This window comes from Salvelinus alpinus, chromosome 7, assembly GCF_045679555.1.
Source record: "Salvelinus alpinus chromosome 7, SLU_Salpinus.1, whole genome shotgun sequence".
Classification (NCBI taxonomy): Eukaryota; Metazoa; Chordata; class Actinopteri; order Salmoniformes; family Salmonidae; genus Salvelinus; species Salvelinus alpinus.
In genome coordinates this window covers 15,017,039-15,034,997 of record NC_092092.1, presented here as the reverse complement: position 1 = coordinate 15,034,997, position 17,959 = coordinate 15,017,039, and the positions used below count along the sequence as shown (strand labels likewise).

At 45.8% G+C, this 17,959-nt stretch overlaps 1 protein-coding gene across 1 annotated transcript in view; it reads left to right on the top strand.

Annotated features, from left to right (window-relative positions):
• The window catches only part of LOC139580304 (serine palmitoyltransferase 2-like), a 176,624-nt gene that overhangs the window by 128,058 nt on the left and 30,607 nt on the right, over positions 1 to 17,959 (top strand). Inside the window, exons 7-8 of the mRNA XM_071408843.1 lie at positions 8,701 to 8,806; positions 13,090 to 13,309. Coding sequence (XP_071264944.1) covers positions 8,701 to 8,806; positions 13,090 to 13,309 — 326 coding nt within the window. The remainder of the gene's footprint in view (positions 1 to 8,700; positions 8,807 to 13,089; positions 13,310 to 17,959) is intronic.

The window sequence follows — 17,959 nt, the reverse complement described above, 5'->3', positions numbered from 1 at the left end:
ATCTAGTTGACTAGTCCTGCTTTATATGGACCAGAGACTCTCATCTACATTATTATAATGAGGTTCTGCCCCCCCCAACCATCGTCTGAATCTAGTTGACTAGTCCTGCTTTATATGGACCAGAGACTCTCATCTACATTATTATAATGAGGTTCTGCCCCCCCCAACCATCGTCTGAATCTAGTTGACTAGTCCTGCTTTATATGGACCAGAGACTCTCATCTACATTATTATAATGAGGTTCTGCCCCCCCCAACCATCGTCTGAATCTAGTTGACTAGTCCTGCTCTATATGGACCAGAGACTCTCATCTACATTATTATAATGAGGTTCTGCCCCCCCCAACCATCGTCTGAATCTAGTTGACTAGTCCTGCTTTATATGGACCAGAGACTCTCATCTACATTATTATAATGAGGTTCTGCCCCCCCCCAACCATCGTCTGAATCTAGTTGACTAGTCCTGCTCTATATGGACCAGAGACTCTCATCTACATTATTATAATGAGGTTCTGCCCCCCCCAACCATCGTCTGAATCTAGTTGACTAGTCCTGCTCTATATGGACCAGAGACTCTCATCTACATTATTATAATGAGGTTCTGCCCCCCCCAACCATCTTCTGAATCTAGTTGACTAGTCCTGCTCTATATGGACCAGAGACTCTCATCTACATTATTATAATGAGGTTCTGCCCCCCCCAACCATCGTCTGAATCTAGTTGACTAGTCCTGCTCTATATGGACCAGAGACTCTCATCTACATTATTATAATGAGGTTCTGCCCCCCCCCCCAACCATCGTCTGAATCTAGTTGACTAGTCCTGCTTTATATGGACCAGAGACTCTCATCTACATTATTATAATGAGGTTCTGCCCCCCCCAACCATCGTCTGAATCTAGTTGACTAGTCCTGCTTTATATGGACCAGAGACTCTCATCTACATTATTATAATGAGGTTCTGCCCCCCCCCCCAACCATCGTCTGAATCTAGTTGACTAGTCCTGCTCTATATGGACCAGAGACTCTCATCTACATTATTATAATGAGGTTCTGCCCCCCCCAACCATCGTCTGAATCTAGTTGACTAGTCCTGCTTTATATGGACCAGAGACTCTCATCTACATTATTATAATGAGGTTCTGCCCCACCCCCCCAACCATCGTCTGAATCTAGTTGACTAGTCCTGCTTTATATGGACCAGAGACTCTCATCTACATTATTATAATGAGGTTCTGCCCCCCCCCCCCAACCATCGTCTGAATCTAGTTGACTAGTCCTGCTTTATATGGACCAGAGACTCTCATCTACATTATTATAATGAGGTTCTGCCCCCCCCAACCATCGTCTGAATCTAGTTGACTAGTCCTGCTTTATATGGACCAGAGACTCTCATCTACATTATTATAATGAGGTTCTGCCCCCCCCAACCATCGTCTGAATCTAGTTGACTAGTCCTGCTTTATATGGACCAGAGACTCTCATCTACATTATTATAATGAGGTTCTGCCCCCCCCAACCATCGTCTGAATCTAGTTGACTAGTCCTGCTTTATATGGACCAGAGACTCTCATCTACATTATTATAATGAGGTTCTGCCCCCCCCAACCATCGTCTGAATCTAGTTGACTAGTCCTGCTCTATATGGACCAGAGACTCTCATCTACATTATTATAATGAGGTTCTGCCCCCCCCCCCAACCATCGTCTGAATCTAGTTGACTAGTCCTGCTCTATATGGACCAGAGACTCTCATCTACATTATTATAATGAGGTTCTGCCCCCCCCCCCCCAACCATCGTCTGAATCTAGTTGACTAGTCCTGCTTTATATGGACCAGAGACTCTCATCTACATTATTATAATGAGGTTCTGCCCCCCCCCCCCAACCATCGTCTGAATCTAGTTGACTAGTCCTGCTCTATATGGACCAGAGACTCTCATCTACATTATTATAATGAGGTTCTGCCCCCCCCCCCAACCATCGTCTGAATCTAGTTGACTAGTCCTGCTTTATATGGACCAGAGACTCTCATCTACATTATTATAATGAGGTTCTGCCCCCCCCAACCATCGTCTGAATCTAGTTGACTAGTCCTGCTTTATATGGACCAGAGACTCTCATCTACATTATTATAATGAGGTTCTGCCCCCCCCAACCATCGTCTGAATCTAGTTGACTAGTCCTGCTTTATATGGACCAGAGACTCTCATCTACATTATTATAATGAGGTTCTGCCCCCCCCAACCATCGTCTGAATCTAGTTGACTAGTCCTGCTTTATATGGACCAGAGACTCTCATCTACATTATTATAATGAGGTTCTGCCCCCCCCAACCATCGTCTGAATCTAGTTGACTAGTCCTGCTTTATATGGACCAGAGACTCTCATCTACATTATTATAATGAGGTTCTGCCCCCCCCCCCAACCATCGTCTGAATCTAGTTGACTAGTCCTGCTCTATATGGACCAGAGACTCTCATCTACATTATTATAATGAGGTTCTGCCCCCCCAACCATCGTCTGAATCTAGTTGTCTAGTCCTGCTCTATATGGACCAGAGACTCTCATCTACATTATTATAATGAGGTTCTGCCCCCCCCCCCCAACCATCGTCTGAATCTAGTTGACTAGTCCTGCTTTATATGGACCAGAGACTCTCATCTACATTATTATAATGAGGTTCTGCCCCCCCCCCCCAACCATCGTCTGAATCTAGTTGACTAGTCCTGCTTTATATGGACCAGAGACTCTCATCTACATTATTATAATGAGGTTCTGCCCCCCCCCCCCCAACCATCGTCTGAATCTAGTTGACTAGTCCTGCTTTATATGGACCAGAGACTCTCATCTACATTATTATAATGAGGTTCTGCCCCCCCCCAACCATCGTCTGAATCTAGTTGACTAGTCCTGCTTTATATGGACCAGAGACTCTCATCTACATTATTATAATGAGGTTCTGCCCCCCCCAACCATCGTCTGAATCTAGTTGACTAGTCCTGCTCTATATGGACCAGAGACTCTCATCTACATTATTATAATGAGGTTCTGCCCCCCCCCAACCATCGTCTGAATCTAGTTGACTAGTCCTGCTTTATATGGACCAGAGACTCTCATCTACATTATTATAATGAGGTTCTGCCCCCCCCAACCATCGTCTGAATCTAGTTGACTAGTCCTGCTCTATATGGACCAGAGACTCTCATCTACATTATTATAATGAGGTTCTGCCCCCCCCAACCATCGTCTGAATCTAGTTGACTAGTCCTGCTTTATATGGACCAGAGACTCTCATCTACATTATTATAATGAGGTTCTGCCCCCCCCCAACCATCGTCTGAATCTAGTTGACTAGTCCTGCTTTATATGGACCAGAGACTCTCATCTACATTATTATAATGAGGTTCTGCCCCCCCCAACCATCGTCTGAATCTAGTTGACTAGTCCTGCTCTATATGGACCAGAGACTCTCATCTACATTATTATAATGAGGTTCTGCCCCCCCCCCCCCCAACCATCGTCTGAATCTAGTTGACTAGTCCTGCTCTATATGGACCAGAGACTCTCATCTACATTATTATAATGAGGTTCTGCCCCCCCCCCAACCATCGTCTGAATCTAGTTGACTAGTCCTGCTTTATATGGACCAGAGACTCTCATCTACATTATTATAATGAGGTTCTGCCCCCCCCAACCATCGTCTGAATCTAGTTGACTAGTCCTGCTTTATATGGACCAGAGACTCTCATCTACATTATTATAATGAGGTTCTGCCCCCCCCCAACCATCGTCTGAATCTAGTTGACTAGTCCTGCTTTATATGGACCAGAGACTCTCATCTACATTATTATAATGAGGTTCTGCCCCCCCCAACCATCGTCTGAATCTAGTTGACTAGTCCTGCTCTATATGGACCAGAGACTCTCATCTACATTATTATAATGAGGTTCTGCCCCCCCCCCCCCCCAACCATCGTCTGAATCTAGTTGACTAGTCCTGCTCTATATGGACCAGAGACTCTCATCTACATTATTATAATGAGGTTCTGCCCCCCCAACCATCGTCTGAATCTAGTTGACTAGTCCTGCTCTATATGGACCAGAGACTCTCATCTACATTATTATAATGAGGTTCTGCCCCACCCCCCCCCCAACCATCGTCTGAATCTAGTTGACTAGTCCTGCTCTATATGGACCAGAGACTCTCATCTACATTATTATAATGAGGTTCTGCCCCCCCCCCCCAACCATCGTCTGAATCTAGTTGACTAGTCCTGCTTTATATGGACCAGAGACTCTCATCTACATTATTATAATGAGGTTCTGCCCCCCCCAACCATCGTCTGAATCTAGTTGACTAGTCCTGCTCTATATGGACCAGAGACTCTCATCTACATTATTATAATGAGGTTCTGCCCCCCCCCAACCATCGTCTGAATCTAGTTGACTAGTCCTGCTTTATATGGACCAGAGACTCTCATCTACATTATTATAATGAGGTTCTGCCCCCCCCCCCAACCATCGTCTGAATCTAGTTGACTAGTCCTGCTTTATATGGACCAGAGACTCTCATCTACATTATTATAATGAGGTTCTGCCCCCCCCCCAACCATCGTCTGAATCTAGTTGACTAGTCCTGCTTTATATGGACCAGAGACTCTCATCTACATTATTATAATGAGGTTCTGCCCCCCCCCCCCCAACCATCGTCTGAATCTAGTTGACTAGTCCTGCTCTATATGGACCAGAGACTCTCATCTACATTATTATAATGAGGTTCTGCCCCCCCCAACCATCGTCTGAATCTAGTTGACTAGTCCTGCTCTATATGGACCAGAGACTCTCATCTACATTATTATAATGAGGTTCTGCCCCCCCCCCAACCATCGTCTGAATCTAGTTGACTAGTCCTGCTCTATATGGACCAGAGACTCTCATCTACATTATTATAATGAGGTTCTGCCCCCCCCAACCATCGTCTGAATCTAGTTGACTAGTCCTGCTTTATATGGACCAGAGACTCTCATCTACATTATTATAATGAGGTTCTGCCCCCCCCCCCCAACCATCGTCTGAATCTAGTTGACTAGTCCTGCTTTATATGGACCAGAGACTCTCATCTACATTATTATAATGAGGTTCTGCCCCCCCCCCCCCCAACCATCGTCTGAATCTAGTTGACTAGTCCTGCTCTATATGGACCAGAGACTCTCATCTACATTATTATAATGAGGTTCTGCCCCCCCCAACCATCGTCTGAATCTAGTTGACTAGTCCTACTTTATATGGACCAGAGACTCTCATCTACATTATTATAATGAGGTTCTGCCCCCCCCCCCAACCATCGTCTGAATCTAGTTGACTAGTCCTGCTCTATATGGACCAGAGACTCTCATCTACATTATTATAATGAGGTTCTGCCCCACCCCCCCCAACCATCGTCTGAATCTAGTTGACTAGTCCTACTTTATATGGACCAGAGACTCTCATCTACATTATTATAATGAGGTTCTGCTCCCCCCAACCATCGTCTGAATCTAGTTGACTAGTCCTGCTTTATATGGACCAGAGACTCTCATCTACATTATTATAATGAGGTTCTGCCCCCCCCAACCATCGTCTGAATCTAGTTGACTAGTCCTGCTCTATATGGACCAGAGACTCTCATCTACATTATTATAATGAGGTTCTGCCCCCCCCCAACCATCGTCTGAATCTAGTTGACTAGTCCTGCTTTATATGGACCAGAGACTCTCATCTACATTATTATAATGAGGTTCTGCCCCCCCCCCCAACCATCGTCTGAATCTAGTTGACTAGTCCTACTTTATATGGACCAGAGACTCTCATCTACATTATTATAATGAGGTTCTGCCCCCCCCCCCAACCATCGTCTGAATCTAGTTGACTAGTCCTACTTTATATGGACCAGAGACTCTCATCTACATTATTATAATGAGGTTCTGCCCCCCCCAACCATCGTCTGAATCTAGTTGACTAGTCCTACTTTATATGGACCAGAGACTCTCATCTACATTATTATAATGAGGTTCTGCCCCCCCCCAACCATCGTCTGAATCTAGTTGACTAGTCCTGCTTTATATGGACCAGAGACTCTCATCTACATTATTATAATGAGGTTCTGCCCCCCCCCCAACCATCGTCTGAATCTAGTTGACTAGTCCTGCTTTATATGGACCAGAGACTCTCATCTACATTATTATAATGAGGTTCTGCCCCCCCCAACCATCGTCTGAATCTAGTTGACTAGTCCTGCTTTATATGGACCAGAGACTCTCATCTACATTATTATAATGAGGTTCTGCCCCCCCCCCCAACCATCGTCTGAATCTAGTTGACTAGTCCTGCTTTATATGGACCAGAGACTCTCATCTACATTATTATAATGAGGTTCTGCCCCCCCCCCAACCATCGTCTGAATCTAGTTGACTAGTCCTGCTTTATATGGACCAGAGACTCTCATCTACATTATTATAATGAGGTTCTGCCCCCCCCCAACCATCGTCTGAATCTAGTTGACTAGTCCTGCTTTATATGGACCAGAGACTCTCATCTACATTATTATAATGAGGTTCTGCCCCCCCCAACCATCGTCTGAATCTAGTTGACTAGTCCTGCTTTATATGGACCAGAGACTCTCATCTACATTATTATAATGAGGTTCTGCCCCCCCCAACCATCGTCTGAATCTAGTTGACTAGTCCTGCTCTATATGGACCAGAGACTCTCATCTACATTATTATAATGAGGTTCTGCCCCCCCCCCAACCATCGTCTGAATCTAGTTGACTAGTCCTGCTTTATATGGACCAGAGACTCTCATCTACATTATTATAATGAGGTTCTGCCCCCCCCCCCAACCATCGTCTGAATCTAGTTGACTAGTCCTGCTCTATATGGACCAGAGACTCTCATCTACATTATTATAATGAGGTTCTGCCCCCCCCAACCATCGTCTGAATCTAGTTGACTAGTCCTGCTCTATATGGACCAGAGACTCTCATCTACATTATTATAATGAGGTTCTGCCCCCCCCAACCATCGTCTGAATCTAGTTGACTAGTCCTGCTTTATATGGACCAGAGACTCTCATCTACATTATTATAATGAGGTTCTGCCCCCCCCAACCATCGTCTGAATCTAGTTGACTAGTCCTGCTCTATATGGACCAGAGACTCTCATCTACATTATTATAATGAGGTTCTGCCCCCCCCCAACCATCGTCTGAATCTAGTTGACTAGTCCTGCTCTATATGGACCAGAGACTCTCATCTACATTATTATAATGAGGTTCTGCCCCCCCCAACCATCGTCTGAATCTAGTTGACTAGTCCTGCTCTATATGAACCAGAGACTCTCATCTACATTTCTGGTCCCGTAATGTTACATTCCGTACACTACTTACCATGTCATGATTCTGTCTCCCTTAGTTACCATGCAGCTGTATGTTTCTATATCAGATAGTGAATGCTGAGTACAGAATATACATCCCATTTATTTCCCGAAAAAGGCTTTGTAAAATGGATAAAATTACACAGCATATTTTATGTTAATATAATCTATGACTGGCTCTGGTTGTTTGTATGGTGTGGTATTGTAGTTTATAGATAGATGTACAATACATGGAGTCAGTGTGAGTTTTACTTCCTTACAAACGAGTTGATCAATGCTTCCATCTAGTGGTAAACGATGGTAATTGCAGTGTCAAAACATAGAAACCCCATGCTTTTATCCAAAACCTCTTACAGTTTATTTTTGTATGATCCCTGCAGGAACTATAAACCCACAACTTTGCTCTTACCGACACATACCACTGCTATACATGTCCTCATCCCTTCCCCAGAGACCTCTCCTCTGGTATTAGGCTCAGTCAGGACACTGTCTCTGGCTCCCAAATGGCCTCTGTCCTGTTTAGGACGCATCCACTTCCTGCTGTAGATTACAGACACATTCTGCCTTGGTATTTCCTTAGTAGAAGGTATTTCCTGTTGTGGCTTAGTAGAAGGTATTTCCTGTTGTGGCTTAGTAGAAGGTATTTCCTGTTGTGGCTTAGTAGAAGGTATTTCCTGTTGTGGCTTAGTAGAAGGTATTTCCTGTTGTGGCTTAGTAGAAGGTATTTCCTGTTGTGGCTTAGTAGAAGGTATTTCCTGTTGTGGCTTAGTAGAAGGTATTTCCTGTTGTGGCTTAGTAGAAGGTATTTCCTGTTGTGGCTTAGTAGAAGGTATTTCCTGTTGTGGCTTAGTAGAAGGTATTTCCTGTTGTGGCTTAGTAGAAGGTATTTCCTGTTGTGGCTTAGTAGAAGGTATTTCCTGTTGTGGCTTAGTAGAAGGTATTTCCTGTTGTGGCTTAGTAGAAGGTATTTCCTGTTGTGGCTTAGTAGAAGGTATTTCCTGTTGTGGCTTAGTAGAAGGTATTTCCTGTTGTGGCTTAGTAGAAGGTATTTCCTGTTGTGGCTTAGTAGAAGGTATTTCCTGTTGTGGCTTAGTAGAAGGTATTTCCTGTTGTGGCTTAGTAGAAGGTGTTGCTTTTACTCTGCGGGTGATCTGCCCTTGCCCTGTGGGTGGTGTACTGATTATCGTGTGTTTCACCACCAATCTGTCTGTTTGCAAAGCGTTATTAATGTAGTTTTTTGTGCTATAAACGTACAGTATATTAACATTGATGTATTCCAAATGTGTCAGACATGCAGAGCCTGGAGCGTCTGTTGAGGGAGGCGGTGTGTAGTGGCCAGCCTCGGACCCACCGACCCTGGAAGAAGATTCTGATCATGGTGGAAGGAATCTACAGGTTAGTGTGTACACACACACACACACACACACACACACACACACACACACACACACCTAAAAACAGAACCTCATGTCATTATAGGAGCTGATACTCAGACTGAACAGAACCCTCCTCAGACCTCTCCCTCTCTCTCTTTTTCACACACTCCTCCACTAACTTGATTTTCTTCTTGGCTCGTGTTTTGCTCTCTCATTTCAAGCTTCAAGTTCTAACGTCAAATGTACAAGTACAGTGAAATGCATTTCTTGCAAGTTCTAAACCCAGCAATGCAGTCATTAACAACAATGTAATATTAGAAAAAAACACACAAGAAATAAGAACACAGTAAGTAAGTAAGTAAACTATATACAGGGTCAGTATCATATTAACAATGTACAGGGATACTGGAGTGATGGAGGTAGATATGTATAGGGGTAAGGTGACTATATACAGGGTCAGTACCATATTAACAATGTACAGGGATACTGGAGTGATGGAGGTAGATATGTATAGGGGGAAGGGGACAGGGATACTGGAGTGATGGAGGTAGATATGTATAGGGGGAAGGGGACAGGGATACTGGAGTGATGGAGGTAGATATGTATAGGGGGAAGGGGACAGGGATACTGGAGTGATGGAGGTAGATATGTATAGGGGGAAGGGGACAGGGATACTGGAGTGATGGAGGTAGATATGTATAGGGGGAAGGGGACAGGGATACTGGAGTGATGGAGGTAGATATGTATAGGGGTAAGGGGACAGGGATACTGGAGTGATGGAGGTAGATATGTATAAGGGTAAGGGGACAGGGATACTGGAGTGATGGAGGTAGATATGTATAGGGGTAAGGTGACTATACAGGGTCAGTATCATATTAACAATGTACAGGGATACTGGAGTGATGGAGGTAGATATGTATAGGGGTAAGGGGACAGGGATACTGGAGTGATGGAGGTAGATATGTATAGGGGGAAGGGGACAGGGATACTGGAGTGATGGAGGTAGATATGTATAGGGGGAAGGGGACAGGGATACTGGAGTGATGGAGGTAGATATGTATAGGGGTAAGGGGACAGGGATACTGGAGTGATGGAGGTAGATATGTATAGGGGTAAGGTGACTATACAGGGTCAGTACCATATTAACAATGTACAGGGATACTGGAGTGATGGAGGTAGATATGTATAGGGGTAAGGGGACAGGGATACTGGAGTGATGGAGGTAGATATGTATAGGGGTAAGGTGACTATATACAGGGTCAGTACCATATTAACAATGTGCAGGGATGCTGGAGTGATGGAGGTAGATATGTATAGGGGGAAGGTGACAGGGATGCTGGAGTGATGGAGGTAGATATGTATAGGGGGAAGGTGACAGGGATGCTGGAGTGATGGAGGTAGATATGTATAGGGTTAAGGTGACAGGGATGCTGGAGTGATGGAGGTAGATATGTATAGGGGGAAGGTGACAGGGATGCTGGAGTGATGGAGGTAGATATGTATAGGGGGAAGGAGACAGGGATACTGGAGTGATGTAGGTAGATATGTATAGGGGTAAGGAGACAGGGATACTGGAGTGATGGAGGTAGATATGTATAGGGGGAAGGTGACAGGGATGCTGGAGTGATGGAGGTAGATATGTATAGGGGGAAGGTGACAGGGATGCTGGAGTGATGGAGGTAGATATGTATAGGGGGAAGGTGACAGGGATACTGGAGTGATGGAGGTAGATATGTATAGGGGGAAGGTGACTATATACAGGATAGAAGATAAACAGAGTAGCAGCAGCTTGTACTGTATGTGAGTGGGTGTATAGGTCTGTAGAGTCAGTATAAATGTACAGTACCAGTCAGAAGTTTGGACACACCTACTCATTCAAGAGTTTTTCTATATTGTAAAATAATAGTGAAGTCATCAAAACTGTGAATAACACATATGGAATCATGTAGTAAAATGCTAAACAAATCAAAATATATTTTATATTTGAGATTCTTCAAATAGCCACCCTTTGCGTTGATGACAGCTTTGCACACTCTTGGCATTCTCTCAACCAGCTTAATCTGGAATGCTTTTCAAACAGTCTTGAAGGAGTTCCCACATATGCTGAGCACTTGTTGGCTGCTTTTCCTTCACTCGGCGGTCCAACTCATCCCTGTCACGAACCGGCTCAAAGCCCGTAACAAAAGAGAGATAACATGGACATAAAGAATAACAAAATATATTTCAAATCAAATTTTATTTGTCACATACACATGGTTAGCAGATGTTAATGCGAGTGTAGCGAAATGCTTGTGCTTCTAGTTCCGACAATGCAGTAATATCTAACAAGTAATCTAACCTAACAATTCCACAACTACTACCTTATACACACAAGTGTAAAGGGATAAAGAATATGTACATAAAGATATATGAATGAGTGATGGTACAGAACGGCATAGGCAAGATGCAGCAGATGGTATAGAGTACGGTATATACCTATGAGATGAGTAATGTAGGGTATATAAACATAAAGTGGCATAGTTTAAAGTGGCTAGTGATACATGTATTACATAAAGATGGCAAGATGCAGTAGATGATATAGAGTACAGTATATACATATGAGATGAGTAATGTAGGGTATGTAAACATTATATTAAGTGGCATTGTTTAAAGTGACTAGTGGTACATTTTTACATAAATTTCCATCAATTCCCATTATTAAAGTGGCTGGAGTTGAGTCAGTATGTTGGCAGCGGCCGCTAAATGTTAGTGGTGGCTGTTTAACAGTCTGATGGCCTTGAGATAGAAGCTGTTTATCAGTCTCTCGGTCCCTGCTTTGATGCACCTGTACTGACCTCGCCTTCTGGATGATAGCGGGGTGAACAGGCAGTGGCTCGGGTGGTTGTTGTCCTTGATGATCTTTATGGCCTTCCTGTGACATCGGGTGGTGTAGGTGTCCTGGAGGGCAGGTAGTTTGCCCCCGGTGATGCGTTGTGCAGACCTCACTACCCTCTGGAGAGCCTTACTTACTTATTAACTGAAGTAAAGTAAATACAATTAACAATGGTGTGAGTGTAGTAAGTAGTGTAAGTGAGTGGTTGCGTGTATACATGTGATAATTAGGGGTGTGGAAGGGTGCCAACACAAACAAACCAAATAGCCACAACAATACCACAACCAAAATCTGCCTGAATGGAGAGAGTCTCCTCAATGAATGTGGAAGAGGTCTATTTATCCTGGGACACACCCGGGCCCAGGTGTTTCCCATGTAGCTGACGACCCTCCCGGCTCCGCCCACCGGCATCCTAATAAGGAAACGAGAGCAAAGAGAGAGAGAATACGGTAGACAGAGTGGGAGGGTCGTCACATCCCAAACCATCTCAATTGGGTTGAGGTCAGGGGATTGTGACTAGAATGCTATTTGGCCCTAAACAGAGAGTATACAGTGGCAGAATACCTAACCACTGTGACTGACCCAAACTTAAGGAAAGCTTTGACTATGTACAGACTCAGTGAGCATAGCCTTGCTATTGAGAAAGGCCGCCGTAGGCAGACATGGCTCTCAAGAGAAGACAGGCTATGTGCTCACTGCCCACAAAATGAGGTGGAAACTGAGCTGCACTTCCTAACCTCCTGCCCAATGTATGACCATATTAGAGAGACATATTTCCCTCAGATTACACAGATCCACAAAGAATTCGAAAACAAATCCAATTTTGATAAACTCCCATATCTACTGGGTGAAATTCCACAGTGTGCCATCACAGCAGCAAGATTTGTGACCTGTTGCCACAAGAAAAGGGCAACCAGTGAAGAACAAACACCATTGTAAATACAACCCATATTTATGTTTATTTATTTTAACTTGTGTGCTTTAACCATTTGTACATTGTTACAACACTGTATATATATAATATGACATTTGTAATGTCTTTATTGTTTTGAAACTTCTGTATGTGTAATGTTTACTGTTCATTTTTATTGTTTATTTGACTTTTGTATATTATCTACCTCACTTGCTTTGGCAATGTTAACACATGTTTCCCATGCCAATAAAGCCCCTTGAATTGAATTGAATTGAATTGTGGAGGCCAGGTCATCTGATTCAGTACTCCATCACTCTCCTTCTTGGTCAAATAGCCCTTACACAGCCTGGATGTGTGTTGGGTCATTGTCCTGTTGAAAAACAAAGGATAGTCCCACTAAGCCCAAACCAGATGGGATGGCGTATCGCTGCAGAATGCTGTGGTAGCCATGCTGGTTAAGTGTTCCTTGAATTGCTAATAAATCACTGTATCCTTCTCCCTTCTCTTGCTACCACAGTATGGAGGGGTCTGTGGTGCGTCTGCCGGACATCGTAGCCCTGAAGAAGAAGTACAAGGCCTACCTGTATCTGGACGAGGCTCACAGTATCGGGGCGGTGGGGCCGACAGGCCGGGGTGTGACAGAACTGTTCGGGCTGGACCCCTCAGACATCGACGTCATGATGGGAACGTTCACCAAGAGCTTCGGGGCTGCAGGAGGATACATCGCTGGGAAGAAGGTAGGCTCTTTAACCCCACGTCTCCTCCTGTCTCCTCTCCTGGTGCTTGATCCTTACCCCAGATAGGTATTTCTGCTGCTTTTCCTCCACACACTTTAGTCAGATGCATAACAGGTGTACCTACTCACTTCCTGCTAACACTTCCTGCTCACACACCTGTGCAGACAGGAGGCCTGGGTTCAAACTCTCCCCCACACCGGTCCCCTTTTCTCCCCCACACCGGTACCTTGTCCCATTTTCTCCCCCACACCGGTCCCCTTTTCTTCCCCACACCATTCCCCTTTTCGGTCCCTGTTTCTCCCCCACACCGGTCCCCTTTTCTCCCCACACCGGTCCCCTTTGCTCCCCCACACCGGTCCCCTTTTCTCCCCCACACCGGTCCCCTTTTCTCCCCCACACCGGTACCTTGTCCCATTTTCTCCCCCACACCGGTCCCATTTTCTCCCCCACACCGGTACCTTGTCCCATTTTCTCCCCCACACCGGTCCCCTTTTCTCCCCCACACCGGTACCTTGTCCCATTTTCTCCCCCACACCGGTCCCCTTTTCTCCCCCACACCGGTACCTTGTCCCATTTTCTCCCCCACACCGGTCCCCTTTTCTCCCCCACACCGGTACCTTGTCCCATTTTCTCCCCCACACCGGTCCCCTTTTCTCCCCCACACTGGTACCTTGTCCCATTTTCTCCCCCACACCGGTCCCCTTTTCTCCCCCACACCGGTACCTTGTCCCATTTTCTCCCCCACACCGGTCCCATTTTCTCCCCCACACCGGTCCCCTTTTTCTCCCTCAGCCCTCCCATGTGTCCACCAAATGTTCCCTTCCTTCTCTGAGGGCCTTCTTCATTATAACTCCATTAAAAGCTTCAGTACGTAACCACATCTGAGTGGCAGTTGGCAGTTGATTAGAGGAACGAAACGAAGGAAGCCGTGCCGTTTCAATTACATAGAGAGAGAGAGAGCTATACAGACAGGGAAAGAGAAGAGGTGTAGAAAGAAAGGCAGAGGGAAAGAGAGCGAGGGGTTGATAGAGGGACTCTTCTTCCCTGCTGATGCTGCTTCATGTTAGCCCCATTCATACCTCCTCAGTAATAAGTTGGCTCTGTCCTCTATTAGTGTCCCTGTCTTCTAATAGTTGTCCCTGTCTTCTAATAGTTGTCCCTGTCCTCTAATAGTTGTCCCTGTCCTCTAATAGTTGACCCTGTCCTCTAATAGTTGACCCTGTCCTCTAATAGTTGTCCCTGTCCTCTAATAGATGGCCCTGTCCTCTAATAGTTGTCCCTGGCCTCTAATAGATGGCCCTGTCCTCTAATAGTTGTCCCTGTCCTCTAATAGATGGCCCTGTCCTCTAATAGTTGTCCCTGTCCTCTAATAGTTGTCCCTGTCCTCTAATAGTTGTCCCTGGCCTCTAATAGATGGCCCTGTCCTCTAATAGTTGGCCCTGTCCTCTAATAGATGGCCCTGTCCTCTAATAGTTGGCCCTGTCCTCTAATAGATGGCCCTGTCCTCTAATAGATGGCCCTGTCCTCTAATAGTTGTCCCTGTCCTCTAATAGTATTTAATAAAGCTGGCAGTGCGGAGGGAGGGAGGGAGGGAGGGAGAGAAACACACTGCCACAATTTGGTTGTTTATTATTTATCAAAGAAACCAGTGACAGGTAGCTCTCATTCCCCCTCCAGTGGGTAGGCTAGGAGGCTGGCTATGAGTCTCAAAATGAGACAGACACTCAAACGCCGGTCCACACTCCACAAAAACTCTTCTGTGTGTGAGTGATGTCGGTCCACACTCCACTCCCCAGATGTGGGCTATATTTCGGACGTGTTACCTCCAGTTGCAGAGGGAGGTGTTTAGTCCCAGGGTCCTTAGCTTAGTGATGAGCTTTGTGGGCACTATGGTATTGAACGCTGAGCTGTAGTCAATGAATAGCATTCTCACATAGGTGTTCCTTTTGTCCAGGTGGGAAAGGGCAGTGTGGAGCGCAATAGAGACTGCGTCATCTGTGGATCTGTTGGGGCGGTATGCAAATTGTAGTGGGTCTAGGGTATCCGGGAGGATGCTGTTGATGTGAGCCATGACCGGCCTTTCAAAACAATTCATGGCCACCGACGTGAGTGCTAAGGGGCAGTAATCATTTAGGCTTCCTTGGGCACAGGGACTATGGTGGTCTGCTTGAAACATGTAGGTATTACAGACTCAGTCAGGGAGAGGTTTAAGTCAGTGAAGACAATTGCCAGTTGGTCCTGGCATGCTGGCCCCGCGGCTTTGTAAATGTTGAGCTGTTTAAAGGTCTTTCTCACATTGGCTACCGTGAACCCTATCACGCAGTCGTCCAGAACAGCTGGTGCTCTCATTCATGCTTCAGTGTTGCTTGCCTCGAGGCGAGCATGAAAGGCATTTAGCTCGTCTGGTAGGCTCGCGTCACTGGGCAGCTCACGGCTGTGTTTCCCTTTGTGGTCCGTAATAGTTTTCAAGCCCTGCCACATCCGATGAGCGTCGGAGCCTAGTGTAGTAGGATTCAATCTTAATCCTGTATTGACACTTTGCTTGTTTGATGGTTCGTCTGAGGGCATAGCGGGATTTCTTATAAGCGTACGGATTAGTGTCCTGCTCCTTGAAACGGCAGCTCTAGCCTCTAGCTCGATGCGGATGTCGTCACGGTGGGGGGGGGGTGCACTTATTGATGAAGCCGATGAATGAGGTGGTATACTCCTCAATGCCATTTGTAACTCACCACCTGGATTTGGTCTTATGTAGCACAATTTGAAATTGTGTTTTTTGCGTTGATAAAAAGTAGAGACTCAGAGCTACAAAATGGTATATCATTTAATCTGCATTTTTGAGGAACAATGGGAAAGTAATTCTGCTTTGAAAGTTGATGCACTAGTAAACTCACTTTTGAGAAAAAATTTAGTGTTTTGGTGAGAGATGTCTATGTATATAGGGCCGCAGCCTCTAAGGTACAGGGTTGAGTAACCGGGTGGTAGCCGTCTAGCGATGGCTGTTTAACAGTCTGATGGCCTTGAGATAGAAGCTGTTTTTCAGTCTCTCGGTCCCTGCTTTGATGCACCTGTACTGACCTCGCCTTCTGGATGATAGCGTGGTGAACAGGCAGTGGCTCGGGTGGTTGATGTCCTTGCTGTAGGTGTCCTGGAGGGCAGGCCCCGGGTGATGTGTTGGGCAGACCGCACCACCCTCTGGAGAGCCCTGATGTTGCAGGCGGTGCTGTTGCCGTACCAGGCGGTGATACAGCCCGACAGGATGCTCTCAATCTGTAAAAGTTTGTGAGGGTCTTAGGGGTCAAGCCGAATATCTTCAGCCTCCTGACATTGAAGAGGCGTGGCTGCGCCTTCTCCAACACACTGTCTGTGTGGGTGGACCATTTCAGATTGTCAGTGATATGTATGCCGAGGATTTTAAAGCTTTTCACCTTCTCCACTGTAGTCCCGTCGATGTGGATAGGGGGCTGCTCCCTCTGCTGTTTCCTGAAGTCGACGATCAGCTCCTTCGTTTTGTTGATATTGAGGGAGAGATTATTTTCCTGGCACCACTCTGCCAGGGACCTCACCTCCTCCCTGTAGGCTGTCTCGTCATTGTTTGTAACGAATTCCAGGACGCAGGGCCTCAAGCTTAATGATGATCTTGGAGGGTACTATGGTGTTGAATGTTGAGCTATAGTCAATGAACAGCATTCTTACATAGGTATTCCTCTTGTCCAAATGGGATAGGGCAGTGCGATGGGGATTGCATCGTCTGTGGATCTATTGGGGCAGTAAGCAAATTGAAGTGGGTCTAGGGTGTCAGGTAGAGGTAGAGGTGATATGATCCTTAACCAGCCTCTCAAAGCACTTCATGATGACAGGAGTGAGTGCTACGGGGCGATAGTAATTTAGTTCAGTTACCTTTGCTTTCTTGGGTACAGGACCAATGGTGGCCATCTTGAAGCAAGTGGGGACAGCAGACTGGGATAGGGAGAGATTGAATATGTCCGCAAACACTCCAGCCAACTGGTCTGCACATGCACTGAGGACGTGGCTAGGTATGCCGTCTGGGTATGCCGTTAACCTTGCGAGGGTTAACACATTTAAATGTCTTACTCACCTTGGCCCTCAGAGAAGGAGAGCCCACAGTCCTTGGGAGCGGGCTGCATCGGTGGCACTGTGTTATCCTCAAAGGAAGCAAGACGTCGATGAATTGTGTCTCCACTTTGTCTCTAGTGACGTTTTGCCTGTTCGATTGCCTTGCGGAGGGAATAACTACACTGTTTGTATTCAACCATGTTCCCAGTCACCTTGCCGTGGGGGGTTTCGCGTTTTCAGCATGCTGCCATCTATCTGATTTGGGTAGGAACAACATCCGCTATACAATTTTAAATAAAAATTGTAAAAACATATTTAACCTTTATTTAACTATGCAAGACAGTTAAGAACAAATGTTTATTTACAACGGCCTACCCCGGCACAACCCGGACGACGCTGGGCCAATTGTGCGCCACTCTGGGACTCCCAATCACGGCCGGATGTGATACAGCCTGGATTCGACCCAGGGACTGTAGTGACGCCTCTTGCACTGAGATGCAGTGCCTTAGACCACTGCGTCACTCGGGAGCCCTAACCTGACTGATGAACTGAGTCACCATGTCAGTGTATACGTCA